The 12,932-nt window shown below is 48.0% G+C and overlaps 1 protein-coding gene across 1 annotated transcript in view; it reads right to left on the bottom strand.

Moving 5' to 3' along the window:
- The window catches only part of Rarres1 (retinoic acid receptor responder 1), a 32,630-nt gene extending 20,611 nt beyond the window's left edge, over positions 1-12,019 (bottom strand). Inside the window, exon 1 of the mRNA XM_057757119.1 lies at positions 11,513-12,019. Within this exon, the coding sequence (XP_057613102.1) occupies positions 11,513-11,767 (255 nt within the window). The 5' untranslated portion in view covers positions 11,768-12,019. The remainder of the gene's footprint in view (positions 1-11,512) is intronic.
- Positions 12,020-12,932: the final 913 nt, after the last annotated feature.

The following is a 12,932-nucleotide window of genomic DNA, read 5'->3' as shown; positions in this document are numbered from 1 at the left end:
TAGTGCTTATGTATAAAGCATCTTGTAAGCCCTGGGAGGGAATGAATTTATGTCTGTACCTATTACAATCAGCCAGACCATCTATCTATCTATCTATCTATCTATCTATCTATCTATCTATCTATCTATCTACTATCTATCATCTATCTACTATCTATCATCTATCTACTATCTATCTACTATCTATCTATCTATCTATCTATCTATCTATCTATCTATCTATCTATTTATCTATCTATCTATCTCCTATCTACCCATGTCACCCATCCGTCTATATATATCTGCCACTCTCATTCTGTGCTTCTCCTGACTTCCCAAAGATCCTGTGTAGAAACTTATATCACAAAGCCTTGAAGTAGATATTTCACTATTGCCATTTTATAAATGAAGAAACAGGCAACTTGTCCCAGAACGAAGAACTGCCCTGTCAAGAGCTGTTAGTTGTAACTTATGACCCATCCTCAGAGCCCATCCTCCCAACACTGCAAACACAGAGGTTGAAAAAGCAGGTGTCAGCAGCCCCTTCCAAGAAAAGGATGCCAGCAAGCCTGCTGCTGGTGTGTGCGTGAGGGAGGGGTGGAATGAATCCTTGGCCTGAGTGGACTTTGTACGGTATCTGCAAGCCAGATCCTGTAGATAAGAACCTTTCTCTGGGAGACACTGGCCAAGGAGGACCTCTGTACTAATTTGCTAGGGTTTCATAGTAAAGGATCACAAACTGGGTGTTTCAAAACAACAGGTAGTTGGTAGTAGGCGGAATCCACCGCTGCCTCTTCCTGGCTCCAGGCGGTGGATCCCATTCCCTGGCATCCCTGACTTGAAGCTGAATCGCTCCAACCTCTGTCTCTGCCTTTATATAGTGTTCTTTTCTCCTCTGTCTGTCCCTTCTCATGGTCCTTTTATAAGGACAGCAGTCACTGGATTTAAGGCTTAGGTTAATATAGTAGGACCTCATTGTCCCTCAATTACATCTTCTGAAACCCTCTTTACAGTAAGGGAGGATTCACCAGCTGGATAAAGACTTGAACAGACCCCTTTGGGAGGATGTGATACAATTCCTAACAGTTCGGATGTAAGGATGAAGAGAGACCCTTTTGGATACATTGTGAATGGAAGCAAACTCAGGGTAGATGTGGAAAGTCAGTAAAGATAAGGAACAAGACAAGCAAGAGTCAGAAAAACTGCTCCAGACAGGCAGAGTGCGAGCCAGTGCACAGGAGCGGCCTGGATCGATCGCTGGCGCATCAACATGGGGTAGACTTGGGGTTAAGGTCACAGTGCTGGACAGGGGCCAGGTTAGAGGAGGTCTCTTACATGGACTTTATCCTGGTATTGTGGTTGCTCACCAGAATGCGCTAAAGGGGCTTGCTAAAACACCGTGTGCTGGGCCCACCCACCAAGTATTAATTCAGACAGTCTGGGGTGGGGTCTGAGAACTTGTTTTTTAACCAATTCCAGCTGCTATCAATGCTGCTGGTCCTGGGACCACACTTTGAGAAGTTCTTTCTCACTGCTGCGTGGAGCCATAGAAGTTCTGAGGGATAAGAAGTGACAAGTAGCTCCTTCAGTAGTGACGCTAAGGCATCAGCAGGGTCAGCGATATAGAGGACTTATTTCAAACTGTGGTCAGTGTAAGTGCCCAGAATCTCCAGAGAATCAAACTATGATACTTCGGAAATCCAGGTGGCAAAGCCACCCTCTGCTTCAGCAGCAACTGATGGGCTATAAATCTAGTGTGGGCTATTTTCCAAGAAGGGTTATTTGCAAGTGGCAGTCTGAAATGGGACAAAACCGGTCTCGCTGAACATAATGGACAATGAGGACTACTGAGAACTGAAGAACAATGGCAATGGGTTCTTGATCCTATTTCATGTAATGGCTTTGTGGGAGCCCAGGTAGTTTGGATGCTCACCTTAATAGACCTGGATGGAGGTGGGTGGTCCTTGGACCTCCCACAGGGCAGAGAAACCTGCTTGCTCTTTGGGCTGAGGAGGAAGGAAGACTTGATTGGGGGAGGGGGAGGGAATGGGAGGTGGTGTCGGGGAAGAGGCAGAAATCTTTAATAATTAAATTAATTAATTAATAAAAAAATCAGCAAGAAAAAAAAAATTAAAAATGAAATAAAACTAAAAAAAAAAAAAAGAAAATTTACTTCTTGCTTCCTGTTACATGGGTAAGTACCTTGCTTTAATGTAACGAGGTACTTACCCACGTAAGTAGCTGTGTGTAGATGTCTTAGTTACTTTTTTATTGCTATGACAAAGCACCATGACCAAGGCAGTTTATAAAGGAAAGTACTTAATTTCCGGCTCCTGGTTCTAGAGGGTTAGCGTCCATGGCTGTTGTGCTGGGAGGCAGGCAGGGTTGAAGGCATGGTGCTAACACAGGGGCTTCAGCTTGATCCACAAGCAGAGAAAGCTAACTGGGAGTGTGATGGCCCTTCTTCAGGTGAGATCAAACCCTGGAGAATCTTAGGGGTCAAAGTTCTCTGCTCAACTAGGGTCCTTCCAGACATCCCCATACCAAGTTACAGGATCTCAATCCTTACTGGTTAGTGGCCTTCCTTTAATTGGACACTCTTGGAGGCTGGGGTTTGGGTTCTTGATGTCATTCAGCCCTGTAATGAGGGCTTTGGTTTGCTTTTCTTCAGCTTGAGCTCTCTGGCTGCCGGAGATTCTCTTTTAAGGAACATTTAGAAGTCTTTGGACTGTTTATGCACATTGGGAGCTGGGCAATTGTATAACTGGGTTCATTCTTTCCCGTGGTTACCATAACCTGAGATGCTAGCTGTTGGTTATATCACAGAGCTCACTCTTTGGTTTCGCTAATTTATCCAGGGGTGCTAGAAGCAGCCAGCCAGAATCATTATGTTCTTTGTCTTTCCACAAACTGTCAAGTTTTATGCATAGAGTCATTGAGTTCTTTGCTTCTCACAGTAAGTGAGTCAGGGTAATCAAATGTATTTATCTCAGCTTGTTAATCAGCGCACACGGCAGACTTTCAGGGCTCTCCATGCTGCTAGGAGAGACCGCAGCCACTAGAGGTGCTGGAGAACTGGAGAGCTCATTTCAAAGACTTTTAAAGGGAATTTAGGTCAGGCATGGTGGTGCACATCTTTAATCCAGGCAGAGGCAGAGGCAGAAGAGGCAGAGGCAGAGGCGACAGGTGATTGCTGTGAATTTGAGGCCAGCCTGGTCTACACAGTGAGTTCGAGGGAAGCCAGGGCTTTGTAGAGAGACCTGTCTCCAAAAGGGTTTTGGCATAACCAGGTAATGGTGGAACACACCTTTAATCCCAGCACTCTGAAGGCAGAGAGGCAGGCGGATCTCTGTGAGTTCCAGGCCAGCCTGGTCTACAGTGAGTTCCAGGACAGCTTGCCATTACACAGAGAAACCATGTCTTGGGTAGAGGGGGTGTGGCTTTAGTGGCTTACAGGCTATGGTCCAGCTAGTCCAACAATGGCTATCCCTTGAAGAAATCTGGTAGATGTAAGTCCATGGGGCTCTGTCTTTGCTCTGTTGGAATCCCAAAGAATCAGGTTCTAACACCGGTGAAGGAATGCCTCAGCACCAGGATTTGCCAATGAGAGAGTAAGGGCAAACAGGGAGAGTGAAATCTTCCTTCTCCCAGGTCCCCTTAGCTGAGCTGCCACCAGCAATGGCTCAGATTTAGGGTGGGTCTTCCCACCTCAGTGGTTCGATCAAGAAATATCCCTCACATGGTACCAATGTCCAGCTGTTTGGGTTTTAGTTCATTCCAGATGTATTCAAGTTGGCAGCCAAGATTAGCCACAGCAGCAGCGTGTGTTTTAAGATCCTTCGTGGGTGCCTGAAAACACAGACAATACGAAGCTCCCTGTGGTGTTTGTCCTATAACTGCATACCGGCGATACTGTCAAACTAGGCACAAAATGGATTAAGAGTTCATCTTAGTTGTCAACTCTACTGGATTGAGCAATGCCTAGGAAATTGGTAGCGCACAGCTCTGGGTGTGTCTACAAGAATGTTTCTGGAGATGATTGGCATGTGGCGAAAGAAACGTAGAAGACACTCCCCGAATGCCCCAAACGTGGGTGTAATCAGCCAGAGGCGCAGACAGAACAAAAAGATGGAAGGAGGAGGAAGCTCACACATTGGATGGTCTCCCTTCCTCCTAACCTATAGAACACTTTATTTAGGATTTATTTAAAATTCCAGAAGAAGGCGAGTGACTATTTTTAGTAGCAAATTTTGTTCTTTCATAATTCCACGTGTACACTGTGTCCCGGTACATTCAACCTCCTGAGCAGGCATTCTTGCTTTGGCCGTTATCTGTGGACAAGATAGTTCAGCCTTCGGCTCTGCCCTTGCTCAATTACTCACTGAGCCTTCATCCTCAGATTGGGACCATAGCATCGGCACATTTTGTTCTTAGGCTGTCAGGCTCTGGAAGTGAGCAGCCGCTGGTTTCGCAGGTTTTCCATCCCACAGGGGGTTATTGGGGGACTAACCTGCCTCTACCTGTGTAAGTCCATGTAATAAAACCCCACTTAAATTATATGGACACTCTCTTGGTTCTGTTCCACTAAAGACCCATGGCTACTAGGAAGTAAAATGGCTTCAACACAAGCCCTGTAATTCTGTGACAGTTGATCTGATAACCAGTCTAGCTACTGAGTGACTAGCTGGAGGGTAGCATATACAGCGTGGATACACTAGACACTTGGGTGATTCACATACAGGGCAGGGCAGAGCGGGCTAGCATGAGATTTCATACCATCAGGGTGGCTTGTATTTTAAAACTTAGCAATTATTTATTTCTGAAAATGTCCACTTCATATTTCTGTTATCGACCACCAGTAAGAAACCACAGAGAGCAAAAACCACCGTGGCGGAGGCACTGCTATATATAGCGCTGGTATGTGCATCAAGAAGTAAAAAGCACACGTTCTAAGCGCAGCTCTATCAATTCACTTCTTTTCAGTGAAAGCTGCTCATCGTCAACCGCAAAGTTATTTTCATCCTAATGGATTGGAGCTGTTTCCCTCTGTTTCTGGGGCAGAATCTGCTTAGGCTCCACCCAGTGGCAGGTTTCTTCTGTGTTGCTTTGTCTCCAAATCATTGTATAAAGCATTGAGCCGGGAGATATAAGTATTAAAGAGAAGCCAAGGAACTAGAAGACAAACGACAGGTATTTATCCATCCCGAGAGCACAGTTCACAAATTCAACCCCCTGTTTAAATTCGTTTGCAACGCAAGAACCCGAGTGATAAGACACCCAAACCTAAGGTTCACGTGTGAACGGAAGCCCTGTGCTCCAGCAAAAATACTCCCTCCGTTCTCCTCTCTGCCATTGCTTGTTAAACCCTGTCCCCCTCCTTTGTTGGGCCATGGCTGAAGACTTTCCACATTTTTCATGCTGGGGTGGTGGGCAAGTGAGAAGCAGGTTACATTGTCGAGCTCAGAGGGCTTCCTGTCTCCCCTCTCATCGTAGTGGCACCCACTGGTCTAACATTCTGCTTCTAAATGTCCCCTCCATCTTCATATTTGGTGAGAAAAGATAAATGTCATGCTATTCCAAAAAAAGCAAACATCTCCACTTTATAAGGTTACTTTTATGAGTCAGGCTTGCTTGGAGAAAAATAACTCATTTGTAAATAAAAATTGTTGGGCCATTCTTAGGTTCTAGACAGAGTGCATTATATTATGCCCTGGAATTATATTATTGTATTTCCTCCTTTCAGGCAAGGGCAGATAAAACAAACTGAGCCCATATTACAGAAGTTGTTCACATTCGTAACAGGCCACAGCCAGCGGAGTACTGCCATGGTTTCAAGAGCCAGCAAAGGGAACAAAGGGTAGCCGTTTCCCAAGGACCATCAGTACTTGGCGGTGTGGGAGGTACTTTCAGGGGGTCATTCATAATCATTATCATGAATAATCTTTATATATCATGAATAACCATAATACACTGTAATCATTATGATGAAATTATCCTTAGTTATTCTGGAGTCAGGAGACGTGACACTACTGGCTTGGAGGAGAAGAGACAGGACCATGAGCCAAGGAGCTCAGCTGGTACCAAACAGGCAAGGGAATGGGGCTTCTGCTGAACCTCCGGGGCAGCATGACCCACTGCAGACCCCTGACCTCTAGAACTGCAAGTGATTGTATCTCACGTGTCGAACCCACGAGCATTATGGTAATGTGTCATGTGAACAGGAAGAAATATAGAGAATTAGTTGTGGTCCCTAATGTAATGTTTGCTGTGGACATGGACACGTGTTCTTGATGTGATCATGAATTTGCATAGATCCTCTTTACAAGCTCACACAAGATTCTCTTTCACAACTTGATTTTAGTGGCGATGATGATGATACCTTATGCAACCATAACAAATAAACCAAATGGACGCTTGTCAGGATGCTAGTCGTAACCAGTGTGGGGCTGGCTCTCTAAAATATTCTCCGAATGACTTGCCCCTGCCCTGGCTGTATGCATGCATGGAGTGACTCTCTGCTTAGCAGTCATTGAAACTGTTCATCTTTTAGTATTAAAAATTAATCTTTGGGGGATTGGGTATTTGCATCCAACTTCCAGTGGAACCGCTAAGAGCCTTAAAGGAAGGCTTTAGGGCGGACACCCAAGAAGATCAACCTGCCCCTGGTCAGTAGTCTTTACTTGGGGCATTGCTAATACCACGTGATTACAAACACCCTGGTCGTACACGTGGAAAACCAAACGTAAAATGTTGTGGACAGGACTGTGAACAAAACCGACTTGTTACAGAACAGTTGAGGGCATTCCTATTTGCTGACTCATCTGGGTTCAGTCGCTTGGACAACTTGGGGCAAGGGACAAGGAAAATCACACCCAGGTTTTATACCGCTGGCAGTCCCTGCTAAATACTGGACCCGGATCCTGCCCTCTAGGAGCTGGTGTGGTGGGCAAAGACTGTAGTCTGCCTGAGTCTCTGCAGGCCAGGCCAGAAGTGTGCTACTTTGTGTGTCCCTGTGCTCTGTGCCATGAGGTTCCCTCCTTCAGCAGCTTGCAGCCCTAATGACAGCATGGCCCTACAGGACCTCTGATTTGACTGCCGTCTCATGAAGGCCCTAAAAGTTAAGGGCTTTTTTTCAGGGAAAGAAAACCTGACTTTGCCTTACTATTTTATTATCTTTCGTTGCGACCTCTTTTGATTCTCCAATTTTTGTCTCTGTGTAATACGTCCTACATAATGCATTGCTTTCCTATTCTTAATGATTGACTCTGAATTATTGACATTAATGGAGAGAAGGGTTCAAGGAGAGTCGTAATTGGGTGTTTAATATTGTACTAAAGTGCTCCGTCGACTGAGAAGCGGTGCGTTTCTTTCTCAGTGGAGTGCATGCACTTGGAGCTGCGTGGCCCAGGGGACGAATTCTGCTCCTGCTTCAGGCCTGCGGTAGTCTCAGTCTCAATCCTGAGAGCAGCAGCTGCTCTTCCTTCTGGCCTGACAAGCAAGGTCCGATGTTTTCCAAAACCCACTGCCTCGCCTCCAGGCCGGCTATTTAAGGTGCACTTACCACCTGATCGGGCACCGACTGTTGGGTGAGCTGTGAAGAACAGGTATAAATCATGTGTCCAACCCGCTGACCTAGGTTGCATCCTCTTGCTGTGATAGAGGCCATGACCAGCTTGGGTTGGAAAGGGTTTCTTTGGTTTACACTTTCCTATCACTGAGGGAAGCCAAGATGGGAACTCAAGCAGGGCAGGAACCTGGAGGCATGAACTGAAATAGAGGTCAGGCTGCTTTACTGACTGACTCCCCATGACTGTCTCAACACCCCCTTCTTCTTAAATATACCCCAGGGCCACCTGCCCAGGGTGGCGGTGCTCCCAGTGAGCTGGACTCTCCCACATCAATCATTGATCCAGAAAATACTCCCATAGTCGTGTCTACAGGCCAGCCCGATGAGGACATGCTCTCAGCTGAGGTTCCCTCTGACCAGACTTGTGTCAAGATGACAAGAAAATTAACTTGCACACTCACAAGGTCCAAGCCCAGTGCTCTGGAAAGAATCGACGGGGTCGTCTCTTCAACTCTTGCTGTGTGAGCAAGCCACGATTGTGGAAGAAGCAGGGGAAAGGCCGGAGTAGAGGACTAGGTACCTTATCCTTTCTACATGCACACCCCACAGGCCGTAAACCAAAATGGAACCCGAAGTGATGTGTGTCCTTTCTTGCTAGAAAAACCCCCATAAAACTTCAGTTAAACAGCCCGATGTCAAATCTAAAGGGATACATTTATACTTACTAGTTTTTATTGGAGTAGAGCATGGGCAATCCCCTCCCCCAACACACCTTGCCTAGCTGTTTGAATTGTGTCTGTTCCTGGATGGGAACGGAACTCTGACCAATTTCCAAACAACAGCAGATTCCGGAATAAGGTGGCTTTCTTAGGAAGTATGTGCCCACAGAACTCTCCTCAAGTCCATGTATCTCAGTGACAGCAAAGTGTCCAGGAGTGGAGAAACCCATGGGCCTGACCCTGGATGCCCAGAAGCCTCAGAACCTTCCAACACCACAGGGGATCGGCTCCGCTCCAACTGTGATCCTGCGGCTGGGCCACATTGTAGCAGAAACGTAAACATTTTTGGTCATGGAATGGTAGTGTATGACCAGGAACAAGGTGACATCTGGTAGGCATAGCAGAGAACACGGGGCACTACCGTAAGATCTCATCTTCAATCAGGAGACAGAGACTTGCAGTTTCTTAAACCATAATCTACAGTGATTACTGCATTTGACCACAAGAGGGCAACAGTGTTTCTAGAATGAGGACTCTGGAGGCTCTAAGAGAAACAAGGAAATCTCCAGGCTGGAAGATGTCTTTAAACATCTTTTGATCCCCTGGCTTCCATTTTTGTTTTGTTTGTTTTTGTTTTCAGACGAAGTCTACATCAAGAATTGCATCCCTCTTCATGGCCTGGTTTATGCACATAGATTTGGACCACACTGGGAAACACCTCTCTTGCTTTTGCTACTCACCCTCATGGTATATGGCCCAAGTCATTTCATTACATAGGACTTTGGAGGTAGCTCAGTGGTTGACATGTGCCTCGCATGTACGGGGCTGTGGGATCAATCCCTGGAGCCGAAAATTACAATAATTGGACCCGCAGCAATTGATCCCATAATTGATCCCTTACTTCGAAAACCAGACTTAGTCCCAGCCCCTCACATTAAAAAAGGAGTATACCCAGCCCTAAACGAAGAGGGATCCCTATGAGTTCTACTTCTCCCACTCAGGCATCCACTTGCTCCCCCTGGCTCAGTACCAGGTGAAGGACAGATGCAGCTTGGCAACCTAGTGCATTATCCTAACGGCCATCTACCTACAGTAGATGAGTTCTCTGAGGGCTGCGGCTTCTCTCGCCATTGGAGCTCCTACAGCCACCTTTCTGGAAGCTGTCCCCATCAGGCTAAGTTTGTGTCACCTAAGAGAGGTGGCTGAGCACTTCAAAGCAAAAAGAATGCCAAAGACGCCTTCCTAAGGCTGCTACCCCACATCTGAAGTAAGGCCACAAAATCCAACTTCATGCCTAACACAACATGCTCAAGCTTTAAGGACTGGGCAATGGGCTACCTCTAACTCTTATTTTGATACTTGGCCTGCTTGATCATATGACACAACTTTTATAACCACCCGGCGTTGGCAGAATATGTTATTTCCGTCCTTAGTGGGGTGATAGCTGGAGAATACTTATATATGGGTCTCCAAGTTGTGTGGCTCTTTGGAGGTAAAACAAGACCCATTTTAAAGTATCAATATGACCTGCTGCAGACCCTAGGAAGCCGGCTTACTGCAATCTCTAGCCAGCAATCAGCCCCCATTCCCAGGCATTCGCCTTCCTCCTACCATCCTCCCAGACATTTGCATGCCCTTGTTAGATGTTTATCTCCCCATTGCTGGCCTGCTTGATCATCTTTAAGGGTGGACCTTTCTTCAGTAGCCTTTTAAGGAAAAATGATTTGACTAGATTCATGGCAGAAATTGATTCTTGGCACACTGACCTCTTTTGCTTGGCTCCCGCAATCACATAAATGTTAAAAACCAGGGAGGTCAAGGGTGGTTAAGAGGAAGCATAACATCAGGGAATTGTTTCCATGTTTCAGCTAATCTCACACTCACCACTTGCAACGAAGTAGGGTCTCCTTAAAGTTCCAGAACACTGCTTCAGAAAAGCCATACCAGAGCTCTCGGTGAAGGGCAGGGGAGTGGGTTACCCTTCAGATTGTGAGAGCTAGCTTATTTCGTAAGGGTGCCAAAGATTCCGTTTCCAAGGGGTGGCCAAACGCACAGAACTGCAAGGTATTTAATGGTTTTAAAATTGCATTTTTTTTTCTTATGTGTGTGCATGTGTGCCATAGCAGGCGCATGGAAATCAGAGGACAACTTGGGGGGAGTCAGTTCTCTCCTTCCGTTCCCAGGCCAGAGAACCAAAGTCACCTTACCAGGCTTGCCAACATGCACCTTTTACCCAGTGGCTGCCTCACTCACCCTCTTTATGATTTCTGAAAATCATCTTGGAATGCAGGAAAATCCCTGGTCTTTGAAAACTGGTATACTTTGTCAGTCTGGGTGTTTTGCTTTGTTTTGCTTTGTTTTAACAGAGAAGTCTCCCCCAGAAAACCAGGGAGGCTGCCTTCAGGGCTCCTCTTTCCTCCCAGAGAGGAAGACAAGCTCTTAACGTGACCTCCTTTTTCTGATAAACTAGTAAAGACTGGAGCTTGGGCGGGGCGTGTCCCTGAGACAGTAAAGGTTTTTGCTTGTAGACAATCACAATAGTTTGCCTTTTCTAGAAATAAGGAGCAAGGCTGACCGTCCAAAGGGCGGTTCACATCATCTGATTCCAGACAGAGAACAGTCGTTACCATCCTACCGATTTAAATCTTAATGCTCAGAGCTACACACGATTTAAGGCTGCAGGACTGTGGCTTTGTGGAACATTCGGGAAAGCTACACTGCTTTGGGGACTCTGCAGTTTAAAAGTAAACTTTTAAAATCTGTTTGATGAAGAGAGCCAGACAGCTTCGCTCACACAAATCCATACCTACAATCACAGACTGCTGCGGCCCTATCACTCGCTCGTTAGATCAGGACGGCACTAGAACTAGGTGGTCCCTGCACAGGCCTAGAGGAATCTTACACCACAGTAGTTTTCAATTAACAGCCAAACAGGACGAAACACCAGAAACATGTTTGCGACGTTGACAGCTGGCTTAGACTTTGGACACACCTCCCTAGCCTTTGGTAGAAGCCACAGAATTTAAGCCATAGGTTGGTTGGGTACGCAGTGTGCATCCCAACAGTCACCCATGCTGGGGGACCCTAACCAGGGACTGTTTGTGAGACCCTTTCCTCAAACGTCCCTATAGCATGTAAAGTATGTCTGGCCTCGGAAATGTCGGAGTTTGAGGACTCCGCGGCCCTCGAACAGCACGATCTGCACCGCGGTCCCCGCGCGTGTCCCTCCGCATCGCGGCCCACTCACCCTAGCGCGGCCCTCCTGCACCGCCGCCAGCACCCGCAGCGCGCTGGGCGAGCCGGCTTGGAAGTTGAAGAAGTGCAGCGCAGCGTGCGCCGCCCGCCGCAGGATCCCGCGTGGCAGCCCCGCCGCCGGGGGCCGCGTGGGGACGTCGGTGTGCTTCCGGTCCTGGGACGCCACGGCAGCCGCGGGCAGCGCGAGGCTCAGCAGCAGCCAGAGGCTCAGCAACAGCGCGGGCTGCTGGGGTCTATGAGGCTGCATGGATGCTGACGGCGGGGGGCCAACGGGGCTGCGTGGATGCGGGAGGCTGGCGTGGAGCTCCCCAAACCGGGTCTGGATGCTCGCGGAAATAGGCCGCGGCGGCCACTCCCCTCCGCCCCCGGGTCGCCGTCCTGTCCAAGCAGAAGGACCAGAAGGCGCCTCCGGGAAAGCGGGTCACAGAGCGTGTCCCCGATTACGCGGTGAGAGGGGTCAGAGGCCAGTGGCACGCCTCTTCGACGGCACACTCCGACCCTAGCTCTGGGGACCTGGCTTTGTCGCCGCAGCTGCTGTGATTTCACAACTGTCTGACTTTAGAGAACCCACTCCAAAGGTTAGCTGCAGGCCAAAGAGGAGAGAGGTGACAGGGATGGGCTACCTCAGGCCTTGGTGGGGACTTAGAAGAGGAAGCTGGGAACAAGGAAAGTGTGCTGAGGTTCTGAGCAGGTAATGAACACCTGCAGGTCAGCGTGGAGGCGAGGCAGGGAGGACAGGTGGTGGACAGCAGAGCAGAGGTTCTGAGAATCAAGTGAATTACTTAATGCTGGTGAGAGGCCTTGAGCTGGAGCCAGATTCTAGTGCTGGAAGATGCGCGGATGCAAAATGACAGTGAAGGCAAGAGGTGGCTGCTGTTTCTAAACAGAGAGTGAGGGCGGGGGAGCGTGGGCCCCTGGGGTCCTAAGAGATAGCTTAGCGAATAACAATGCTCTTGTCAGGCCTGAGGACTAGAGTTTCTTCCAGGACAACCACCCACCCACCTAGTATGCAACAAATTAGATAATAAGTGAAATGTAAGAAAGAGACAGAACATGAGAGGATCCAGGACAGCAAGAGATACTCGGGGGTCTAGCCCACCTTATCAGCGGTGGTCGCCCCTCTGAAAGGGCCAAAGAATGGTTGAGACCCAGTTTGTTAAATACTGCTTGCAATGCTGGGGGAAACCTGACCGGGAAAGAGGGCGGTTGGATGGGTAGCTCCTCTGCCATTCTGACCTGCAGCCTACTGCCTGCCATCTGCCCTGGACCCCAGCATTCACAGATGGTATTCTGGAGCTAGTCGTTCTACAGCATCAAGTCGCAAGTCGCATGGACAGCGAGCAACCATCCAAACGGCACTCCGTCCTGTTGCCCATCTTTGCACTGTCTTTCCTCCTGCAGATCTGTGAAAG

This window comes from Chionomys nivalis, chromosome 24, assembly GCF_950005125.1.
Source record: "Chionomys nivalis chromosome 24, mChiNiv1.1, whole genome shotgun sequence".
NCBI classification, from domain to species: Eukaryota; Metazoa; Chordata; class Mammalia; order Rodentia; family Cricetidae; genus Chionomys; species Chionomys nivalis.
The sequence above is the reverse complement of the archived record's forward strand: the minus strand, read 5'-3'. Positions and strand labels throughout refer to the sequence as shown.